The sequence below is a fragment of the Malaya genurostris genome, chromosome 2 (assembly GCF_030247185.1).
Source record: "Malaya genurostris strain Urasoe2022 chromosome 2, Malgen_1.1, whole genome shotgun sequence".
Taxonomy (NCBI): domain Eukaryota; kingdom Metazoa; phylum Arthropoda; class Insecta; order Diptera; family Culicidae; genus Malaya; species Malaya genurostris.
Genome location: NC_080571.1, coordinates 49603341 through 49627486, shown reverse-complemented (window position 1 = coordinate 49627486; position 24146 = coordinate 49603341). Strand labels below are relative to the sequence as shown.

Sequence of the window (24146 nt, the reverse complement as noted above, 5' to 3'; positions counted from 1 at the left end):
CAAATGCCCTGCCAAATCATAAATTTTCTTGCAAATTTTCCATCAGAAGACACCCGTCGAACTTGTTCAGCACCTGGTCATATAATTTCCGAGCACGAATTTTGACCACACTATTCTGTTTTATGGTAAGATTTGGCTGTTTGCCAGCTCGATACGACTTGATTCCTTCCCGGAGTCGAGTTCTCCTCACGGTATTATAGGCAGCACCGAATTTTCTGGCCAAACCACGGTCCGACAGATTAGGATTCCTCTTAATCGTCTTCAAAATCTTACCACGCAGTTTCCGGTCGACAGTTCCACTCCGACGATTGGCTTGAGGCTTCCGATTCGTCGTCAATGTTTCCTTATTCCGTTTGATAACGCGCCATACGGTATTTCTGAGCAATTTCAACTAGCTAGTTAGCCTAAATGCAGACCACAATGGATTTTCCAAATAACTGTGCACATTTTTTCCCTTCTTCCTGCTTCCATGTTGATTTTTTACAAAGTACAGTCGATATGCGGAATGTCAAAAATCATACGTGAAGCTGACCTAATTCCCGACACGTGGTCGCCAAGAACTTCCAAATCCGTCCACCAGGAGCGCCACAATATGAGCAAAAATTTGTTCCAATTCTAAATGAAGCAAGCTTTATTTTGTATGCAACCATATTCTAACCGTCATAAATATCGATACCAAAAAATCTTCAAAGTTGAGCTCAAAAGTATTCCAATTACAGTTTTTGCTATTAATGAGTGGAAACATATATTGAAGAAGCCAAATGAATGAGAAATTCACTGAAAGGATGATTGTCATTTGAACCTAAAAATTGTTTAAATTGGACTGTTTCTTTGTTGGTAAAACGAACAGGATTCCCCTTGGTCGGTTCCCAGCTTTCGGTTCCGGAAGAACAAGGAAAGTGACCAAGATCTTTACAAAGGAGCTCTTGCAAAATAAATGTTAAAATCTGGTTCCTAAGCCTTTTTAATTTGAACGTAAAGCTTAGCACGGAATGTTTTTGGAATCGTAATTTTTCGATTATGATGTTATATCGAGCTATTTAGAAAATATGACATATTCTGTACATTTTTATTAAAAAGTAGATTTCTGTGTGTGTATTTACATATGTATGTGTGTATATGACAAATAATTTCGCTCAATTTCTTAGAGATGGCTGAACCGATTTTCGCAAACTTTAATTCAAATGAAAGGTTTTATAGTCGCATAGGCTGCTATTGAATATCATTCCGATGCGACTTCCGGTTACAGGGTAATATGAACCAAAAAAAAGACCTTCTCAATCCACCTAGTGGTGTGATAATGCCTTTCTCTTTCTTCAAAACAGTCTCATGAATTTTTTTATCTTTTTAAAAAATAATTTTTGACACTAATTTGGGCTCATTTTTGACACCAATTAAATCAGATTGATTCGAGTAGTTCACAAAGCATGTTTCGGTGTTTCTGTCACACGCTCGGCATCATTTCTCAAACCAAGCGCTTGACATTTGCGTTGGCTATTTGTATGAGAAGAGTGATGCTAATCTAAAAAAATCCTTCTTAATCCATTAAGTGGAGTTTTAATAGATCTTGAAAAATCACTATACATGAAATTTCCTAAATCGAAAAAAAATGTTTGATGCCAAAAATCTTATTTGCAATTGCATGAAACTTCTAGATTTAGTGTCACCCTTACTCATGTCCGATTTAGCTCAAATTTTGCATGGGGACTTTTTCCGAGGTGCTAAAACTTTTGAGCTCTAGCGCTTTACGAAATTAGAAGTGATCCAAAATATTTGGACTGCTATATATATATATACTAGCTGACCCATCGAACTTCGTCTCGCCCGTTTTATTTATTTATGTTTTCGGACAGTAGAATTGTCAAACGTTATGCTGTTAATGTATCTTTCCATTATTTTACTGATTACTTGGCTGCGATGAATTCATAAAAAATTGTGAATATGTTAAAAGCTTTTGTTACGCAAAAATAAAGCGAATGCACCGCGAATCATCTTTTGAGTCAGTGCATCGAATAGCGATTGTTGATCTCTCTCAGACTATGGTTTCGACATATGGAATAAAAAGTGAAGCAAAAATAACTGAGATGACTACTTTAAATTGATTAGAACAAATTTACAAAAGCTGCCCTCGCGACTTGTAGTTCGTCACTTCTCGCTAGTCTGGTGATATTATTTAATCGTGTTTGATGAATGTTCGTAGCGTGACAATCACAGGAAAAAATTTCGATTAACAATTTAGCGATAAAACTTTATTTTTACTTTTAATGTATGACTTCTGGTCAGTCAGTAACTATTTAGTAAATTTTTTGGTGTGGGGGAGTGTGGTGGGCAAAAAAAAATAAAAATTTTAACATATCAGAGACTCGGATGTTTCGCATCGCTAAGTTCGACTCCTCTGGTAGACGGTAAAAGTTTAGATGCGAGAAATCTTCTTCTTACTTAAATGAACCTTGTTACGTCGAATTTTCCGCACTTTATCTTCAAATCCTTACTCCTCCTTGAGTACTATGGTTAGTTTGATATTGTTAAAAAATCGAATGATAAAATGAGTAATTCTTGGACATTCGATAATTCAAGTTACCATTCTTTTCAATATTGTATCCATTTACTTTTACATGAACACTGCATTCGTTTAATAGTTTTATCAATAGTCATCTCATTAGTCAACACCACATAATTTTGTTTAGTACCCCACCTACAATTAATGAATGGTGGAGTTCGGCACTGAGAATCTATTTCAGAAAGTTTCATATGAAAATAATGTGCAGTTCTTCTGTTATAGAGGAGTGAAGATGAGGAGTGATTGTACCAGTATACAGCTTATCGTTCGAGTCAATGCATAAAATCTCACAACTAATGGTTTTCAATCCACCAGAATTTACCCGACGCGAACGAACTTCAGCATGCTAAATTCAAAGCAAACCTCTATGATTGATCTCATTATTTAAACAGCAGCATCTTATCATTGATTCGTACAAAAATCGTGATTTGTTCAACTCACGCCTACGATGGCCAACAATAAACAACTAACTGATTACATTGCACACAATGCATCTTCTGGTAAACAGTATCAGAACTTTTGATCATGTTTACGGTATAGCTAGAACACTCATATGCGTTCCATCATTGAATCATTTGGCAATCAATAATGTTGATACCCAATTAAGCACGTGGCTCGAAATGACGAACCACATGAATTTACACAAAACAACTCGTTGCGCGCCAAATGATTCTTTCAACGATCTAGTATTCCTTTCTTCGACGGCCAAACACTTATGCAACTCGTTATGCGCCAAACACCTATCGATGATCTAGCAATCATTGGCGACTTTTTCAGTGGAAAATTCCATTGTCCATACAAAATAACTTTATTGGTTTTTCCCACTTTTCCGGTAAGTTTTCCTAATTTTTTTGATGTACGAACCCGGTGGGGGTAAAAACTGATCGAACAAAAAAAAAAGCATCTCAATCCGTTCATCCGTTCTTACGTGATGCGATTACAAAGAATGATCTCTGCATTTTTATATATATAGATATATATATATATAGATATATATAGATATATATAGATATATATATATATATATATATATATATATATATATATATATATATATATATATATATATATATATATATATATATATATATATATATATATATATATATATATATATATATATATATATATATATATATATATATAAGCCTAAGCCTAAGCTTGTTAAAATCGGTTGTACCATCTCCGAGAAACTCGCGCGGTCAAAAAACAACGTGTTTTGTAGGTTACGTCACTTATAGCATTCTATCTCAGGTACCGGAAGGCATAGCCATTTGATCTTTGAACTTGATTAATGGTCCGACACACACACACACACACACACACACACACACACACGCAAACACACACACACACACACACACACACACACACACACACACACACACACACACACACACACACACACACACACACACACACACAACACGTAAGTAGGTTTTCCAGCAATTCTAATACCTTTCTATAGAGAAAGGCAAAAATAGAAAAATAGACATTCACTTTTCTCCGAGATGTCAGAATCGATTTTCAAAAACTTAAATTCAAACAAGCGCCAGCAAGTGATGTAACATTTTTCTCTAGTTTTCGAAAATTTAAGTTCCACTGTATTTCCGCGCCTCAGAAACTTCTCTCAATTTCTCCCCAATCGAGCAAATAAATAATGCCAACTTAAACATAGCGATTGTGTAGATTAATTAAATTAACAACAAGTAAGGATTTTACGATTGAACCTTATCGTAAACTACATTATTTAAAACATTTTGGAGAGACTTTTTATTTTTTTTATTTTTTTTTTTTTTTTTTTTAGTGAAGTGATCGGGTAGTGGACACAACACCACAAACACCCTCCGAAATAAAAGTCGGTTTAAACAGTGAAAACTGCGCGAGTGGAAGCTATAGAAGTGGTTTCAGTGTTTTTAAAGGGTTGTCGCACCCTATAATGATGCAATGAGTGCATTTTAGTGGCTGGAAACAGCATATTTTAAAGTGCCGATCAGCCAAATTGATGGCTGCTGATCTTTTTTTCGCCATGGTCGCTTCGATCATCGCGTCTTCGCAAGCCAGTGTTTGTGTTTTTATTATATTGCCGGTCAAACATCGGTATATAGGATTCCATTAGCCCTTTGGCTAGTATACAGGTTTGATATGAACTCATACCATTCAGGTAAGTTTATTCTTCCTATGTGTGTCACTGAGGAAAAATAAATGTTTTTGCACTCTATCTTCACATTACATTCGGTGCCTTTGGGCACTCAGGTATGTGACAGATGCAAAATACACACCAATCGGTTGCCTTTCAATCGCAACTGGTGGTGTAAAACTATTTGTACTGGTCAATACCGGTAAGATAGTAAAGTTTCAAACTTTTTTGTTTGGGCACTCGCTATATGTGTAAATAGCATTCTGGCTCATCTCCACACGATCTGTCGCTGTGTGATCGTTGGATTTAAATTATATCCCTTTACTACTTGGCGCCATGCAGGGAATCTGCGCGGTAAGCCAGCGCTAGCTGTTCTATATAGATACAGGAGTGTTAAATTGTACACCGCGGTGTGGACGGTTTGGGAACTGCTCGCGAACAGTGCTGCTCAAATTGATGTCCTGGTCGCTTCCTTTTTCCCTTGGCTGTGGAGACAGTGCACTGGATGCAAATCAGATGTCATTTTTGCACTTTGACCTCTGTGGTATTTATTGTTCTGTTGGTTTATAACAGCTTTTGGGGGGGCTGCTCTGGGGTTTTCAGTTGGGCTGCGGGTTTGCCGAGCATGTCTCGAACGTTTGCACCACTGTGTGTACAATTTATTACTCCGATTTAACACTTCAAGTGTATCTTCGGTCGGTGTGTGTAGATTTGGACAGTTTGTCACACTCGTCCATACGAAGCATTTATATTTACTTGTGAATATAATTGCGTACAAATTCTCTGCCATAGAATTTGGGATTACCTAATTAGGATTAAAGTATTAGTGAGTATCCAACTCTGTTCTTTTGGAACGCACTTTCGGCTTTCTTTTACTTTGGATCGCACTAGCGAAAGGTTGAGTATTTCCTCGCGCGCTTTCACGCTTTAAATTCGTATCGCTTTTCTCTCTTTTATTTTTCGGAAAATGGATACAAAATACATCCAATCATCTGACTGCTCTCATTCCGAACCGTCTGATGGCCAGAAACCTGGGAGTTCCGTCACAAAGTGTCGGAACGACCAGAATATGGAAGTCAGAGGGAATGGATTCGAGAGTAGTCAGACTGCGATGGATGTTCAACCCGGTCCTTCGCCTTCCACCGTTGAAACAGAAGGCGAAGACAAAGGTAAAAACTTTGAGCGAAATCTAAAAAAGAAGATTCGCAAAAGACAAGCTCTCGGAAAGGCGGCTTCTGCTTCTAGAGGCCACTTGTCCGAACAAACTGAGCGCTTTCAGGTCCGGATGTTGAACGGTATGTTCACTGAGGACCTGAAAGCCCATTTATTAAGAGACTTGAACAAATGTCTCTTCACAACGCCGTCTACGGAGTTTATACCAAGCTTCAAAGGCTGTGGACTTAGGTACGGCATCGTCTGGTTCTCTCCGGAGAATGAGATGAGCAGTGCCTGGCTCAAGCAGAAGCTTGGTTTGATAAACCAGCAGGCTGGCGATAGTAAGTTCATTATTGAACCCTACAGTCTACATCAAAATCGGGTTTGCCTTCCTATTCCTTGGGATACTGAGGAAGGGTTGGCTGTATCCGATGTTCTGATGAGATTAGATCTGCAAAATCCGGGGATTTTGTTGAATCGGTGGATGTTACTCAAGGCGGGTCCGGTTACTGTGGGAAAACGCATGTTTTTCTGCAGTATCGACGATGACTCAATGAGCCTTCTAGAGAAAACAAAATTCCGTCTGAACTATGGTTTTCAGAAAATCTATGTACGTATCGTTCATCAGAAAAACGTACATAGTAACAAACCTGAATAGGCTTTAAGAGCAGACTGTTCGGGACCTCGCAAAGGTTCAGAATTTACTTCTGCTTTCACTAAATGTGATCCCCAGCAGATTGTTCAGCATCCCTCAGGGGTGCAGAATTTACTTCTGCTTTCTATGTTTTTTGTGTCGTCAATTTCCCCCATTCTCCTAGTCCAAACCTTACCATTTCCCTTCGATCCCTCCCTCTAACACATCGGGAAAATGATGAAAACAAATAATATGGATGGCAAGGCACAAATCTCCAAATATCAAGGGGAACGTGCCATTCGAGCCAATTTGTTCTGATTCCTGATTCCTGATTCAAAAACTTAAATTCAAACAAGCGCCAGCAAGTGATGTAACATTTTTCTCTAGTTTTCGAAAATTTAAGTTCCACTGTATTTCCGCGCCTCAGAAACTTCTCTCAATTTCTCCCCAATCGAGCAAATAAATAATGCCAACTTAAACATAGCGATTGTGTAGATTAATTAAATTAACAACAAGTAAGGATTTTACGATTGAACCTTATCGTAAACTACATTATTTAAAACATTTTGGAGAGACTTTTTATTTTTAATTTGACTAATTCGGATAAATTTTTGATTCTGGAAAAATGTTTCAGTGTAAGAGGTGTATTCTAAAACTATCTCGAATTTCAATTTTTTACGGAATTCGTATGTTCGATTTATGATCTTTTGGTGGAGCAATGTCGGTTTTTATACCCCTCACTTGTGTTTCCAATTCCGTCCTGTTAAAATTTCGTTGGATTTAATATAAATATAGTTCTGTATGTGTTCTCCATGAAATCGATAATTTGACTTTCCTTCGAGCAAGACATGTAAGTCTTATAAGCCAATTCTCGTTTGTTCGAGTCTCGACTGATTGGTTTAGTGTAGTTTGATTATATTGTTACGAAACAATTAACTCATATTGTTTATACAAAATATTGTTGTTTGATTAGTATAGTCAAAAATTTGGTTGAAACAGTTATTTTTAGTGATAGTTCAGATGTGGCAAGTGTGTGATTAGTAGTGAGAGTGCTATTCATTGAATAATGTTGATCCGCGAATCTAAAGATGCTCAAGCGGCGGGAACTGAGAATTTACCGCCCCAAAATTCGACGATGCTAACCTGTTAACCGATCGAAGCGCCGTCTGCATGTCATTGTCGGTGTTGTTGGATTTCTATGGAATGTGTGAAATTTTACAAGTCGATCGTTCATTCAGACTGACGGTCTAGGGTTTGTTCTGCAAAGGACCCATTCGCGAGTGTTTTTATTTTATTCTTTCAGTAGTCTTGTTTCATCTTGCGTTGTTGACAGCAGAGCGAATGGGAGAAAAAGAATACTAGTGAGATCGTTCCTTGGAGATATTTTATATTATTCTTACTTATTATATTTCATCTGAGTATTAAAAATCAGATTTTGTTGAGATCATATTGTTTACCAAAACATATCCGGATCTCTTTCCCTCCCTACTAACAAATCTCCTATCCCGTGATGCTCGTGGAGGTACAGTGGTACCCGCGGTCTCTAGAAACAACGAGTATCGGACTAACATTCCTTCCTTTCCCTCAGTAGCACAGCCTTTGGTCGTAGCCAGCGTCGTTATTGATCATTTAATGAAAAGTTAGGAGTGAGTGGGTATGTACAGTGAAAATGATTTGCTTCTCTCAAGCTTCATTTTCTTGGTTCATTGTACATTCTCACTCATTCGGTCTATCACGAAGTGCAACTACGGGCGATCCATTTCAGCTCAGCTCAGCTCAGACTTTTACTTATCCAGCACTGATACTTTTTGATAAAATAGGGCAACTAGCAATAGGTTATTCGGTGTAATTCTCTCACAAACTGAGTTTTATTTGAATCTTGGATTATAATGACTTTCAGTTTAGTTTAGTTTTCGATAAACAGACTCTGGATAAAAAAATCCAGGAAACACATTTTGGTAGATTTGTAATATTTCCACTACAACTAAAGGGTGATTTTTTAAGAGCTTGAGAACTTTTTTAAACAATAAAACGCATAAAATTTGCAAAATCTCATCGGTTCTTTATTTTAAACGTTAGATTGGTACATGACATTTACTTTTTGAAGATAATTTCATTTAAATGTTGACCGCGGCTGCGTCTTAGGTGGTCCATTCGGAAAGTCCAATTTTGGGCAACTTTTTCGAGCATTTCGGCCGGAATAGCCCGAATTTCTTCGGAAATGTTGTCTTCCAAAGCTGGAATAGTTACTGGCTTATTTCTGTAGACTTTAGACTTGACGTAGCCCCACAAAAAATAGTCTAAAGGCGTCAAATCGCATGATCTTGGTGGCCAACTTACCGGTCCATTTCTTGAGATGAATTGTTCTCCGAAGTTTTCCCTCAAAATGGCCATAGAATCGCGAGCTGTGTGGCATGTAGCGCCATCTTGTTGAAACCACATGTCAACCAAGTTCAGTTCTTCCATTTTTGGCAACAAAAAGTTTGTTAGCATCGAACGATAGCGATCGCCATTCACTGTAACGTTGCGTCCAACAGCATCTTTGAAAAAATACGGTCCAATGATTCCACCAGCGTACAAACCACACCAAACAGTGCATTTTTCGGGATGCATGGGCAGTTCTTGAACGGCTTCTGGTTGCTCTTCACTCCAAATGCGGCAATTGTGCTTATTTACGTAGCCATTCAACCAGAAATGAGCCTCATCGCTGAACAAAATTTGTCGATAAAAAAGCGGATTTTCCGAATGGACCACCTAAGACGCAGCCGCGGTCAACATTTAAATGAAATTATCTTCAAAAAGTAAATGTCATGTACCAATCTAACGTTTAAAATAAAGAGCCGATGAGATTTTGCAAATTTTATGCGTTTTATTGTTTAAAAAAGTTCTCAAGCTCTTAAAAAATCACCCTTTATTTGAAAAAATAGGTAAAAAATGTTTGGCCCTTTTCCAATGACAGTTTAGATCAATTTTGAAAAAAAAGTATGCACAGTGTTTTTGTGACAAAGTCTAGCTGTCGAAAGAGTTTCATTCAAATCGGAGATGGTGCTGCCAACATTGGCGCGAAATTCGTTTCCTATAGAGGGTGTGTTCGAACACATACTTACTTACCAAAACTCAATCGATTAGCGGATTCATTACTTTTAAACTGTCCGACTGACCTTTTTTTTCATTCCACTAAGAAAATTTTCGATGATCGATTTTCTCAGTGATTTTGTTTATTTTAAACAAATGCTCTTGAACTCAATATAAGCTGTTTATGCGCTGATGGGCCAGCTTTGGAATGTTAGCAAAGTTCCGTCTTAATACTTGATCCGAGTTTTTCAATCGGATTAAGTTCCAGTAAATTTGGAGGGCTTTTTTGGGCACAAATTTGACTTCGTTGACTCGTTACGAGTCCAACCGCTAAAACAGAGATGATCATTTGTGCTTCCTTATGCATGGTAAACGGCGGTATTCTAAGACATTCTGCCGTGTAAATCGTACCGTTGATTGTTCCGGATGTGATGACAGGTGCACTTATTTTACCACATCCGCAAATCGCTTGCATAAATTATTTTTTCGAACATCCTCCGGACCATCAAACTTCGAGTTGGTATCGAAATATACCTACCAGGAAAGTTGGTGGAAGTCGGCCTTGGTGTGAATTTTTTAATTTATCTCGATGTAACACGATTTGGTAAGCAACTTCATGTAAAGTCTCCGGGCGCGTGTTTTCGTCAGTGATGGTTACGATGGAGTTCCCGAATACAGCTCAAAATGGTAACTACCAAACAGAGTTCTTAAATTCATTGGATTGACCAGGGCTACCATAACATATGTTGCGATTGAAGCTGCGTTGATCATGCTTCTAAATTTCATTCAACAAAAATTGTGCAGTGGAACGGTACCCATAGGAAAATTCAAAAGTGACGAAGAACTGCTTGCGAGAATTTCGATGGTTCGTGTTCAAACGCATATATTTTCCAGTACTTTCGCTATAGCAATAAATAAAACACAAGAGCAATCTTTGGTAGTTTGTGACCAAATTACACAAAAAAATTCAATGCCAATACTTTACTTTTGGTAATCGACAAACGTTATCCGAATACTAGCAACATTTAGTTTTACCACATAATTCAATTTCGACTACTTTCCGTGCGAGTAGTTGGGATTTTCGTGATGGGAGAGCAAAATTTTGACACATTGCTACTCTTGCTTCAGTCCCATTTTAATAAACGAGAAGCAAATATCAACATTCAGCAGTAGGCATGATGTTTGATGAGATCGAAAGCGACGGTCTTATAGTTTGCTAGACTGAATTGAATGGCATCGTGATCCGACTTCCGATTTTGGAGTTACAGGGTAATATGAGCAAATTTAGGAGAAATTGCGCACTCAATTTTCTCGGAAATTTCTTTTTAGATGTTCACAAACTAAGATACAAATGAAAGATCTTAATATTCTTTCAATTCGGATCTTACTCCCGGTTCAGGAATTACAGATACGTGACAATGGTTCAATTTAATGACTAGTAAATATAAAACTGACTAGCAAAGTCTTAAAGTTTGCAGATCTTATTAGTTGGTGGGTATATAACTCTACTTTTTTCATTACTAGTCTCCGGTTTTCGATTCGGAAAGCACTGATAGTAGTGAAGCAAAACTTCAAAAAGCGGAACTCACTTCAATTTATCAGCAATGGTTTAACAGATTTTCTTTAATCTTGATTTAAATAATGCCCTCATAGCCTTAAAAAAACTGTGCGATTTCATCTAGATCCGACTTCTAGTTCCGTGATTCACAGTCACTTTACGGAATTGTTAAAGAAAGAAAGAAATAATTTCAATGGTTGGGAGTTTAATTGAAAAGACCTGCATTGGAATCTTATGATTCGCGATGTTTATCAAGTTTGAACAATCGGTTGTATGGTAATATTATCAAAAAGAAAACCTTCTTTAATCCACCTAATGGTGTAATGATGCCTTTCTCATGCTACTTATGTTTTCAAGAACATCACAAGAATATGCGGTCAAGTTTTTTTTTTTCAAACATGAATAAAATCAAAAACTTTCTTTGGTATAAACTACCATCACTTTTGCAATTTGTAAACAGTTAAATCAAGTTAATATAGATTTGAATGTGGCAATCCTGCACGCTATACAAAATTGTACTAAGCACGCTGTGTGCTCGGCGGGTGCGTTTTCTTCTTCCGTACCAGAACGTACCGATGCGTACCGATTTTGCATCATTTTGTATGAAAGTTTTAAAGTTTTGATACTCATTGCATTATAATTTCGAAACCGAAAGTCGGATCTGGATGAAATTGTACAGTATCTTTTAAGACACTGAGAGCTTTAATTGAATCATGATTTGTGAAATCGGATTAACCGTTGCTGAGAAATCGACGTGAGTGCCGTTTTTGAAGTTTTTTCACTACTACTGGTCTGCCAACTAGATTAATTTACCAGTAAATTTTATGAAAATGTGCACCTCGCTGCACCATTGCTTGTGAAAAATATACTCCTGAAATTTAAAATTTACACTAATTGCACTGTAATACCGGAACCGGAAGTCGGATGTGGATCAACTGTTCGAAAACTTTTTGGAGAATTTCAAGACCTTACATTTGCAACTTAGTTTGTAAAAATCGGTAGAGAAATTTCCGAGAAAATAGAGTGCGCATTTTCTCATAGATTTGCACATATTGCCTTGTGATTACGGAATCGGCAGTAAGATCGGAACAAAAGTCAATCTAAGGGATCGTAAGACCTATATTCTATAGACCTATATTTTGTCACATTATTTGTCACAGAGACACACAGACACACAAACAGAGAGAGAGAGAGAGAGAGAGAGAGAGACCACTCATTATTTCGTATTCATTACCTTTGCTCTTTATTATTCAGTCCTAATCTTCCATTTCTCAGCTTTAACTCTTTGGCTTTCAATTTTCAAATCATATTAACGTTTCAATTTTTACTGCTTAACGTCTACCTTATACTTTTAACCCTATATTTCTACAGTTTGCTTTTAATTTTTGGATCTTTACTCAACATAACTTTTCTTACACTCATTATCTTTTGCTTTTCACCATTTCCGATTTAATTTGGCTTCTATTATTTACTGTTCATCCTTACATTTAACGCTTTTCACTCCTCATTTGAAGCGTTCCGTTTCACACTTAACGTTTCACGTTTTATGTTTCACGCTTTTTACTCCACGTTGCGCGCTTCAATTTCTACGCTTTATATTTTCAGTTAATTTATATTTTACATTTTACGTTTAATATTTACCTTTTACTCTTAATTTTGTAGTTCTTATTGTTGACACTCGTGTTTACATTTAATATTTTTCTCTTCTTTATGTTTTATTTTTTAATTTGACCACTGATTCTTTATCTTTCATTTTCTTCTTTTTACCGTTTCCCATCTGCCCCTCCCCTTTAAATTTTAGTGTTTTACTTTTTACCAAGCACTCTTTACCTTTACTTTTAAATTTCTACATTCTATTTTCTACCTTTCACACTTTATAGTGTGTTCTTTATCTTCCATTTTTTACCTTTTGCTGTTTGCCATTTACCTTGAGTCTATTGTTTTTGCACTTTACCTTTCAATCTGTACATTTTATTATTTGCGGCTCAATACGATCTTTTAATCATTACATTTATTTGGCATGGAACATTGCTTCAGCTCAAAAGTACTAAGATCTAACTCTCCTCCTTTTCTCTATACCATCTCTATATCTTTAACTCTTTACCCTTTATATTTTTACTCTACACACTTCACCTTTCATTATATACCTTTACTTCTTATCCTTTACCTTTACTTTTTTTCGATTATAGACGCTTTAGCCTTCATTCGCCTCCCAGGCCGGAAAAACATTCCGACGTTATGCGCGATGTTGGGAATTGAACCCAGAGTGACTGCGTGGAATGTTTTAAAATTTACTATTTACTTCTACTTCTTATTATGTATTATTAACCTTCAACTCTTCCCTTTTTTACTTTTACTCATTTTCGACTTTCATTATTTCATTTCATTATTATCAGTATATATATATATATATATATATATATATATATATATATATATATATATATATATATATATATATATATATATATATATATATATATATATATATATATATATATATATATATATATATATATATATATATACATATATACATATTTATTTATTTATTTATATATTTCTTATATTACCTTTTTGCTAGTAAACGATAAATTACTCTGTTTACACTTAGCTTTTTATTATTTATATTTTACTTCATCCCTATTTATCTTTATCTTTTAATCTTCACCTTGAACTCTACCTTTCAACGTTTTTTTTTAATTCTTCTCCTCGTTCTTCTATTAATCACCAACTTTTTACCTTTTACCTCTTTTTCTTGTTGTCTTTCTAGTCATGACTATTCATCTTTTACCTTCATTATTTTCAATTTACTCTTTATTTTCTACCCTTTGGCTTTTACTCATTACATTTAACTCATTATCTGTTACTCTTTACTTTTAATTCTTCACCTTTTATTTTCTATCTTCCACTTTTAACTATAACCATTTTTAATTTTTACATTTCGTTTTCAGCTCATGTGCGGTTTAGCATAAACCGAGTACTCATGAGGTACCAAAACCCTTACATGGCTGTTAAGTTTTTATTTTTTACTGTTTATCTTATAATTTTTACTTCTCATTCAGTAAAAAGCGTTCAAGCAGACAGGTTGTGTTACTGGTTTGTGAGTTAACGGCTATCACCGAGTCAAGGCAACTTTAGCTGCAGGTAAACAAAACCCGCCTGCTCCTATTGCAAACGCAGCAAAAGCTGGTGTACAGCCATTATTCGGGGCGTTCCCGACTTGGAAGCAATCGAAGAAGACCATCCCACTCATACGCACAGAGGTGAAGAGACACAGAGGTGCGAACGCATAGAAGTGCTCAGACACAGAGGTGCGGAGACGAAGGGGTGTAAAGGCACAGAGGTGCTACGGCGCATCAGCGCAAAGCCACAAAGACAACCACTAGGTATCATTTCGTATGGTGTACAGTACCGGTTGCGGTGGACAAAACGAAGCATTATCGTGTGGTGCTACACAAGAAGCATCACAACTCATCGTCAACAAGAGCTACAACGCTGTATCTAAGGCCAGGTACAGACAGCGTACATACCAAGCTCAGCGAAGACCACGACGGCAGAGCAACGGAGATAGAAGACAGCAAATTTAAAATAGTTGGAGCGAGCTTCATGCCGAGTACCTGTGGAAAGCAGAAAGCGACTAACAGGTAGATCTATAATTTTATTTTCTTTCATTTCAAAGAATATTCTCGTTTATATAATTCAGTTGAGATCAATTATTTAAACATATTTATGTAATGGATGATCTAATGGATGAGAATCCAGGAGATCCATCTCTGCCACCAGGCGAAAATTTAACGGTTCCTAACTCGCAGAGAACGAAGTTTTACAATGAAACTTCTGCGGGCCCATGGATAGTCTATTTTCGGCGTAAAATGAAGGCATTAAATTTATTTAATATATCTAAAGAATTGACATCACGATTTCCCGCTACCAAAGAGATCGTAAGAGTCCATAAAGACAAGATCCGCGTTGTAGTCGATTCCATGAAGCAGGCAAATGAGATTGTTGTTTGTGAATTATTTACCCGCGAATATCGCGTATATATTCCTTCGAAAGACGTTGAAATAGACGGTGTTATCACCGAAGCGGGTCTTTCGGTTAAAGAGTTGCTTGAGCATGGAGTTGGACGTTTTAAAAACTCTATGCTTGAGGGAGTAAGAATACTCGAGTGCAAGCAATTGTACTCAGCATCTTTCGAAGAAGGAAACAAAACTTATCGACCTTCAGATTCGTATCGAGTAACATTCGCTGGATCTGCCTTGCCTAGCCATGTCCACATCGATAGAGTTCGCCTTCCTGTTCGGCTTTTCATACCAAATGTTATGAATTGCACGAACTGCAAAAAATTTGGCCACACAGCTACTTACTGTAGTAATAAGTCGAAATGTACAAAATGTCAAGTGCCTCATAAAGATAATCTTTGCGATAAAGATATTGAAAAATGTGTTTATTGTGGAGAAAGTCCTCATGATGATCTTTCAGTATGCGCTGCATTTAAATTGCGTAAGGACAAAATGAAGCTTTCTTTAAAAGCACGGTCTAAGCGCACATATGCGGAAATGCTCAAAACTATTATTTATGTCCCACCTTTGGAATCCGAAAACGGTTTTTCAAATCTGGCGGAACTAGAGGAATCTGACTCTGACGGAAATAGTGAAGATACCTCGTTTGTCACTCCTCAAGGGTCTGTTAAGAGGAGATTACCAAACCACAAAATACCAAAAAAGACACCTAAAATTACACCTTCAAAAAAAGATCCCCGTGTTAAATCTAAAAAATCAAATTTAAAACCAAAAACTGTGCCTCCTGGTTTGTCAAATTCACAAACCAATCCAGGAACTAGCACAAGAAAAGACAATAATCCAGTGGGCTCCGTTTCACAGCCACCATCAGGATTACTGAAGTTTTCGGAAATTGTAGAATGGATTTTTGCAGCATTCAATATTTCTGAACCACTAAAGACCATCATAACGGCATTCCTTCCAATAGCTAGAACTTTTTTGAAACAGTTATCAGCTCAATGGCCAGTTCTTTCAGGTTTTGTATCATTTGATGGATAAATTATCATCCGCCGCAAATGATTCAATCACTTTCCTGCAGTGGAATTGTCGAAGCATCATGCCAAAACTTGATTCATTTAAAGTTTTGTTGCATAGTCAAAAATGTGATGTATTTGCTTTGTGCGAAACATGGCTTACATCAAACATAGCCTTAAATTTTAATGACTTTAACATTGTACGTCTCGATAGAGACTCTCCGTATGGTGGAGTGCTTTTAGGAATTAAGAAATGTTATTCCTTTTATAGATTAAACATTCCAACATTAAACAGTATAGAAGTTGTTGCTTGTCAAATAAACATTAAAGGAAAGGACATTTGCATTGCTTCGGTATATATTCCTCCAAGAGCTCAAGTTGGACAACGACAGCTTAATGAAATTGTCGAAGCCCTTCCTGCTCCACGTTCGATTTTAGGAGATTTCAATTCGCACGGAATGATGTGGGGTTCCGTTTACAATGATAGCAGATCATCTTTAATATATAATATTTGCGACAATTTCAACATGACAGTATTGAATATGGGTAGCATGACACGGATCCCAAGACCTCCTGCACGTCCAAGTGCATTAGATTTATCTCTTTGTTCGACTTCAATTCGACTAGATTGCACCTGGAAAGTATTTCCTGATTTACATGGTAGCGATCATTTACCAATCATCATCTCAATTAGCAGTAACAAAGGCATTGCTAATTCAGTTAATATTCCATATGATTTGACAAAAAATATTGACTGGATTAAATACCAAAGTAATATTTCAAGTGTCTTAACTTCAATGGAAGAGCTCCCTCCACTTGAAGAATATGACTTCCTCGTTTGTTCGATTCTGGAGACCGCTGAACAAGCACAAACCAAACGATTTCTTGGTCCATCGTCTAACAGAAGACCTCCAAATCCTTGGTGGGACAAAGAGTGCTCAGATGCTAAACACGCGAAACAAAATGCTTTCAAGACGTTTTTAAAACGAGGAGGAGGAACTCCTCAGAATTTTGAAAAATTCTTGGTTTTAGAAACCAAGTACAAGAACATACTTCGGGTCAAGAAATGCAGCTATTGGAGACATTTTGTGGAAAGTTTGTCAAGAGAAACCTCAATGAGCACTCTTTGGAATACGGCCAGACGAATGAGGAATCGTAACGTAGGAAATGAGAGTGAGGAGTACTCGAATCGATGGATATTTGATTTTGTGAGGAAAGTTTGTCCAGATTCTGTTCCTACGCATAGCATTATTAGGGAGTCTTCTTCAAATGATGATTCTATTGATAGCCCCTTTTCAATGATGGAATTTTCCATAGCACTCATGTCTTGTAACAATAACGCTCCTGGGTTGGACAGAATTAAATTCAATTTGGTGAAGAATCTGCCCGACCTAGCAAAAAGACGTTTGTTGGAATTGTTCAACAAGTTTCTTGAGCAAAATATTGTTCCACCTGACTGGAGACAAGTGAAAGTTATCGCCATTCAAAAGCCGGGGAAACCAGCTTCCAATCACAACTCATATAGACCTATTGCAATGTTGTCCTGCATCCGAAAATTGTTCGAAAAAATTATTCTTCGACGTCTCGACACTTGGGTCGAGACGAAAGGTTTGTTATCAGATACTCAATTTGGCTTCCGAAGAAATAAAGGGACGAATGATTGCCTTGCATTGCTTTCGTCTGACATCCAAATTGCCTTTGCTCAAAAACAACAAATGGCCTCTGTATTTTTAGACATTAAAGGAGCATTTGATTCAGTTTCCATTGATGTTCTTTCAGACAAGCTCCACCAACATGGACTTCCAGCGGTTATAAATAATTATTTGCACAACCTTTTGTCAGAGAAACGCATGCATTTTTCACATGGCGATTTGGCAACATTCAGAATTAGCAACATGGGTCTCCCGCAAGGCTCATGCCTCAGTCCGCTCCTGTATAATTTCTATGTAAACGACATTGACAGCTGTCTCGTAACCCCATGTACACTAAGGCAATTGGCAGATGATGGCGTGGTTTCAGTTACTGGATCCAAAGCTATTGATCTACAAAAACCATTGCAAAATACCTTAGATAAATTGTCCGTTTGGGCTGTTCATCTGGGTATCGAATTCTCTGCGGAGAAAACAGAGTTAGTCGTCTTTTCAAGAAAGCATGATCCCGCGCAACTTCAGCTTCATATGATGGGAAGAATAATCCAACAGGTTTTGACTTTCAAATACCTCGGGGTGTGGTTTGATTCCAAATGCACGTGGGGAGGACACATAAGGTTTCTGATTACAAAATGCCAACAAAGAGTAAATTTTCTTCGAACAATAACAGGGTCTTGGTGGGGTGCTCATCCGCAAGATCTAATAAAATTGTATCAGACAACGATACTTTCAGTGATGGAATATGGATGCGTTTGCTTTCGTTCCGCTGCAAATTCTCATATTATCAAACTTGAGCGAATTCAGTATCGTTGTTTGCGAATTGCTTTAGGCTGCCTGCATTCGACACATACAATGAGTCTTGAAGTTCTGGCGGGAGTTCTTCCATTGAAGGATCGTTTTTGGGAGCTTTCGTCGCGACTGCTAATAAGATGCGAGGTACTGAATCCCCTGGTTATTAATAACTTTGAAAGGCTAGTTGAGCTTCAATCTCAAACAAGATTCATGACAGTATATTTTAACCATATGTCACGGGAAATCAACCCTTCAAGATATATTCCTATCCATGTCAGCCTCCTAAATGTCCCTGACTCAACTTTATTTTTCGACACATCCATGCAGCGCGAAGTGCGTGGAATTCCGGAACACCTACGCTCTATGGAAATCCCAAAAATATTTTCAAGTAAGTTCAGGCATATTGACTCTGAGAAAATGTTTTACACGGACGGATCGCGAATTGAAGAAGCGACAGGGTTTGGTATGTTCAACAATAATGTTTCGGCCTCATTTAGGCTTCAAGAACCTGCATCTGTTTATATAGCAGAGCTAGCAGCAGTTCATTATAGTTTGAGTGTAATCGTCACATTATCTCCAAACCATTATTTTCTCTTCACAGATAGTCTGAGTGCAATTGAAGCCATTCGCTCAAACGCAGCTGGCAAAAATGAACCGTTTTTCTTGGGCAAAATAAAACAGTGTCTGAACGACATATTGAATAATAATTATCAAATCACAATAGTTTGGGTCCCGGCTCATTGCTCCATTCCAGGCAATGAAAGAGCCGATAGTTTGGCCAAACGTGGTGCTATTGAAGGTGAAATTTATGAGCGACCGATTGCTTTCAACGAATTTTATAGCGCGACTCGCCAAAGAACACTTGCCAGCTGGCAAGCTTCTTGGGATAGGGATGATCTGGGACGGTGGATGCACTCAATTATTCCGAAAATATCGACAAAGGCATGGTTCAGGGGACTGGATGTGAGTAGGGATTTCATTCGTGTGATGTCCAGACTCATGTCCAATCACTACACGTTAGATGCACATCTCCTTCGAATTGGACTTTCCGAAACTAATCATTGTGCTTGTGGCAAAGGCTATCGCGATATTGATCATGTCGTTTGGACATGCGAGGAGTATCGTGATGTCAGATCTCAACTAATAAATTCCTTGCGTACCCAAGGTAGACTATCCAATGTCCCAGTTCGAGACATTCTTGCTTGTCGTGACCTTTCTTACATGAAACTTCTTTATCATTTCATAAAGACTATTGAAGTTTCAATTTAATAATTTGATCTTTTGAGGGTTAGTTCTGACTCCTACAGCGTCCATTAGTTCATCCAATAGCAAAATTTTAATAAAAATGATGTGCTGATACAAACAAACTCAAAATAGGTTACGAAATCAACAACAAAATGTATAAAATTTAAACTTATCTTATAATTTATAGCAGTTAATCGCTTGGTTCAAATAATGTTCTTAAGTAGATTTAATAATAAATAACGAAATAGCTAATATGATATTTAAAAATTAAGAGGAATATGTTTTATTAAACTCAAATCGCTGTGACTATATTAGTATTATATTAGGTTAAGAATTCTATGTAAAAGTGATGATACGGCGAAGAAAAACTTATGTAAATTGCCTTATGAAATAAACGTATTTATGAGAAAAAAAAATTTTTACTTCTAATTGTTTCTCTACCTTTCAATGTATTTTCATTCTACTCTTCTATTTTTCTATAAATAACTAACTATTTATCTTTTACCTCTTACATTTTACTTTTTGTCTTTCTACCCATGGCTATTAACTCTTTATGTTCATTATTTTCAATTTAATGTTTATTTTGTATCCTTTTCCTTTTACTCATTACGTTCAACTCATTGTCTGTTTTTTTTAACTATTTATTTTAAATATTTAATTTTTTAGTTTTTACGCTTTGCCTTCGGCACTTCTGCACTTTAGCACAAATCGGTAACCGTGAGATATCCAAACCTCTGAATGACTATAAAATTTTTCATTTTTCACTGTTATATTTCGATTTTATAGTTTTCCTTTCACTTTCAATTGTTTCCTCTTCAAATTGGATTTCTTTCAAATAACATTTTCAGTATTTTTCTAAGCATCATTTTCTACTTCTAAATTGACGTTCTTTGATCTTATTTTTTAAATTATCCTGTTATTATTCTATAATACACATTTTCAATTCACACTAACTCATTACTTTTGATTTTTACATAATTCAAAATTCAATTGAGCAAAACAAAAAAGGTTAACGATTAAATATTTAAATCATTCTTCAATCGGTGTCAGTGTATATTATCGTTAATCAAACCACACAATTAAAAAAGGCCTCGGGTCAAAAGTCGGTTTTCACAGTGATTGCATTTCCTCTCTATACTGAGCAAAACAGTCAATAATATGCTGGGCTTACAAATGATTATATTTATAATAATAACACATATAAAAATAAAATCACAAAGTATGTTTTATAATGCCTGTAGAATTTAGTTTGATTTAACTTGAATTCCATATAGAGCAGTAACAGGAACCCAGAATTACATGTTGGTAGAAACGTATAACCGTCGGCCATTGCATTTCGGTGCTAAACAAATAAGTGTTCTGCAAATAAAATTCCGTCCAGTTAGAATCCGAAATCACTTATTATATTGCAGCGGAACAAAAAGTGACCACTGCAAGCATTCTTCAACAGCGGCTTGTTTACTTTTTTGAGCCCACTTTCTGTGGTATGAATTTCACGGTGTCTCGTGCAGTGAGTCAAAAGTTATTCGGCACATCCACCTCGATAATCCAACGTAAGGTAAGCGTCCCGTTCTTACTGAGCAAGCAAGCAACCAAACAGAACGATGAAGCAAAGTTTTGTCACCAAAACTCGAGCTCGGGAATTGTCATTTGCTCATCGAAAATGAAACCTACGACAAAATGGATTTCGGACGGCTTCCTGGCCAAAAATACTACAGATGTTCCTGCGAAGTTTATGTTTGCTTTTATGAGCTAGTTTACCAAAAAACTGATGATTTGGCAAGGGATATGCAGCTGCGGAGCAAAGTGTTCGTAACGAACATGCCGATGAACTCGAAGCTGTACAAGGAAGAATGCCTCAAAATTCGCGTAATACCTTTGATTAAAGCCCATAAAGGCCCCATGAAGTTTTGTCAAGCTTTGGCGAATTGCCACAACAGCCGGAAAGTCATCCAGTGGTACCGCGATAATAGCGTAGGTTTCATCGATAAAAACATAAATTCACCCAACTGTCCGCAGTTCCGGCTCATCGAAAGATTTTGGGCAATAATGGAGCTCATCGAGCTGATTCGAATCACATCATAAGTCGGTTCTTCTAGCAACTCTATTACCTTTCCATAGAGAAATGCCAGAAAGATTAAAAAAGTATGTTTACAAAAACAGGATATGACTTCAAAACATGATAAAAACATAGAACCATATTATACCATCACATTCAATTTAGAAATTACTGCTACAAAAACTTCCCACGAACAAACCTTCTCCGATACATCAGTTCCCAAGTCCGGCAATAAATTATCCCGACTAATCTTCCCACACAAAGCGAATAACATGCACCTTCCGACAGTAACATCCCCTCCAGTTACTGGCGGGAACAAACGAAGCAATAACAGTATTTTTCATATCTGATAAAGTTTCAAGCAACATCTACTACTCAAATTGTTCTTGCAGCACTACAGAGCACTGGACTGTGCGGGAAGAACGGGAAAGGGGGGGGGGGGGAAGGGGGGGGGGGGGGGGAGTTATATTAGCGAGGCCAATCGAAATTGTTTTCATGCTCCGGCAGAAGTTGCCCCAGAACACAAACACACAAACAACTCGTCCGCAAGTTGGCTAGATGTGAACCAGAAAAGTGCAATTCCATCGGTTGCCACCACCACAGCACCAACCGACCCGCGATAGCGATAGCGTTTCTCGTCCGGAAACAGTCCGTTGTGTTGTGTGTTGCTCTCCTAGATCACCACCGTTGCCCGCTCCGAAGCCGGGTTGGCGACGTGCGTCCAGCAGTTGAAAGCAGGATGAAACCGAGACGGCGAGAATCCCCAAAATGGATTGCTTGAGGAAATAGGTCATATTACCAATAAAGATAACTCAATTAATCTTAAAAAATATGGCCCTTTTTCGGGGGGTGTGGGTGGAGTGAGACGGGGCAGCAAATCTCCGAAAACTACTGTGGTTGCCGCGGGGATATGATTGCGGACCGCACACAACACCAGTGCCGATTAATTCAGCTGTGGGTGGGTCAGTTTGGGGTCCGCTTCTGCGGTCCGAAGTGATATATTTGGGATCGGGGAACATAACATTTGTGTTTTTATTTTGTTTTCACTCTGCTACCTTTCGTAAACCTTGCCCAAACGATGATATACTAACCTCAATGTTTGCTTTTTTTCCTTTGTTTCCCTTTTCAGGTAACCTGGGCGGAATGACGAATGCTACGGCAGGAAGTAGTGTTGCAGGTGAATATTTGATTGCAATCCGCTCGTTTTGTTTGTTCTCGGAGATTTTCAACGCTTGAAATGGCAATCAAACTGAAAAGTGCTTTCTGTTTTTCCTTATTTCGATTATGGCAACCCCAGTTCTCCGCTTTAGACCATTCGGGACTCAATGATCGTCTTTAGTAGCAATTTTCATAAGGAATTAGTTGTCTAAATTAGGGTCGGAAAAAATCTCGTCTGGCCGAAGAACCACAATATTTTCCGTCGTAGCAACGAATCACAGCACCACTAATTGAAACGGGCCCATAATTTCTTCTGGTCCACTTACTACCAGCTCGACAAACGAAGTGATTATTTTGATTAGCTTCCTCCCCTGGTTTTCTCGCACCGAGGCCTACACGGAAAAACGCTACGGGGCTAGCGGGGGTGGACTACGGTTTTCCCGTTCCGTAAGCGAAACTGAAGGTGGCACATAATTTGCTGTCAAATTACTGGTACAGACAATTTTAGAACGCTATTGAAATTGACTGTGAAATATTATCTTTTCCCCATCGGTCGGCACTTGCCCGGCTGCAGTCGTGGTGTTGAAGTGGATTCCTGTTCACTTCTGGAGAGGCGGCTCTACTCGATTTCGTCCGGGTGGTTGAGCCTAGCACCGGTTGCCGTGCCGCGGAAGGTTGCAAGGAGAGTGCGCTGCGGTATTCGGCGAACCGTGCCATAAATTAGTGTTATACATATTACTTTGATCCGGTTCTGTGCGGGTGGTAAAGCGGCGGCACAAAGAAAAAAAGAGCAACGGAATTTTGCTACGAAGAAAAATGACCGTTTTTATGGTTTCAGCTATGAACAAGAATTCATCGTTAGGCACTTGAGCTAGTGATGCTTGGAATACTCATTCCCGTGTTCTTTCGCAGCGACGAAAAGTGGTTAAATAAGAATAGAACAGGAGAGGAATATTTTGATTCCAACGAGGCAACGTTTTAGAAACAATCATTTTCCCGAGATGCCGTAATACATGGAAATAAACTTACAACACGTCAGCAAACCAAATCGGAAAGACAATGAGAACCCAGGTATACTACAGC

At 37.6% G+C, this 24146-nt stretch overlaps 1 protein-coding gene across 3 annotated transcripts in view; it reads left to right on the top strand.

The window, feature by feature from the left end:
* The window catches only part of LOC131427979 (zwei Ig domain protein zig-8-like), a 530197-nt gene that overhangs the window by 275039 nt on the left and 231012 nt on the right, over nucleotides 1-24146 (top strand). For all 3 annotated transcript variants that reach the window (XM_058591597.1, XM_058591595.1, XM_058591596.1), the window contains exon 4: nucleotides 23035-23082. In XM_058591597.1, the coding sequence (XP_058447580.1) occupies nucleotides 23035-23082 (48 nt within the window). The remainder of the gene's footprint in view (nucleotides 1-23034; nucleotides 23083-24146) is intronic.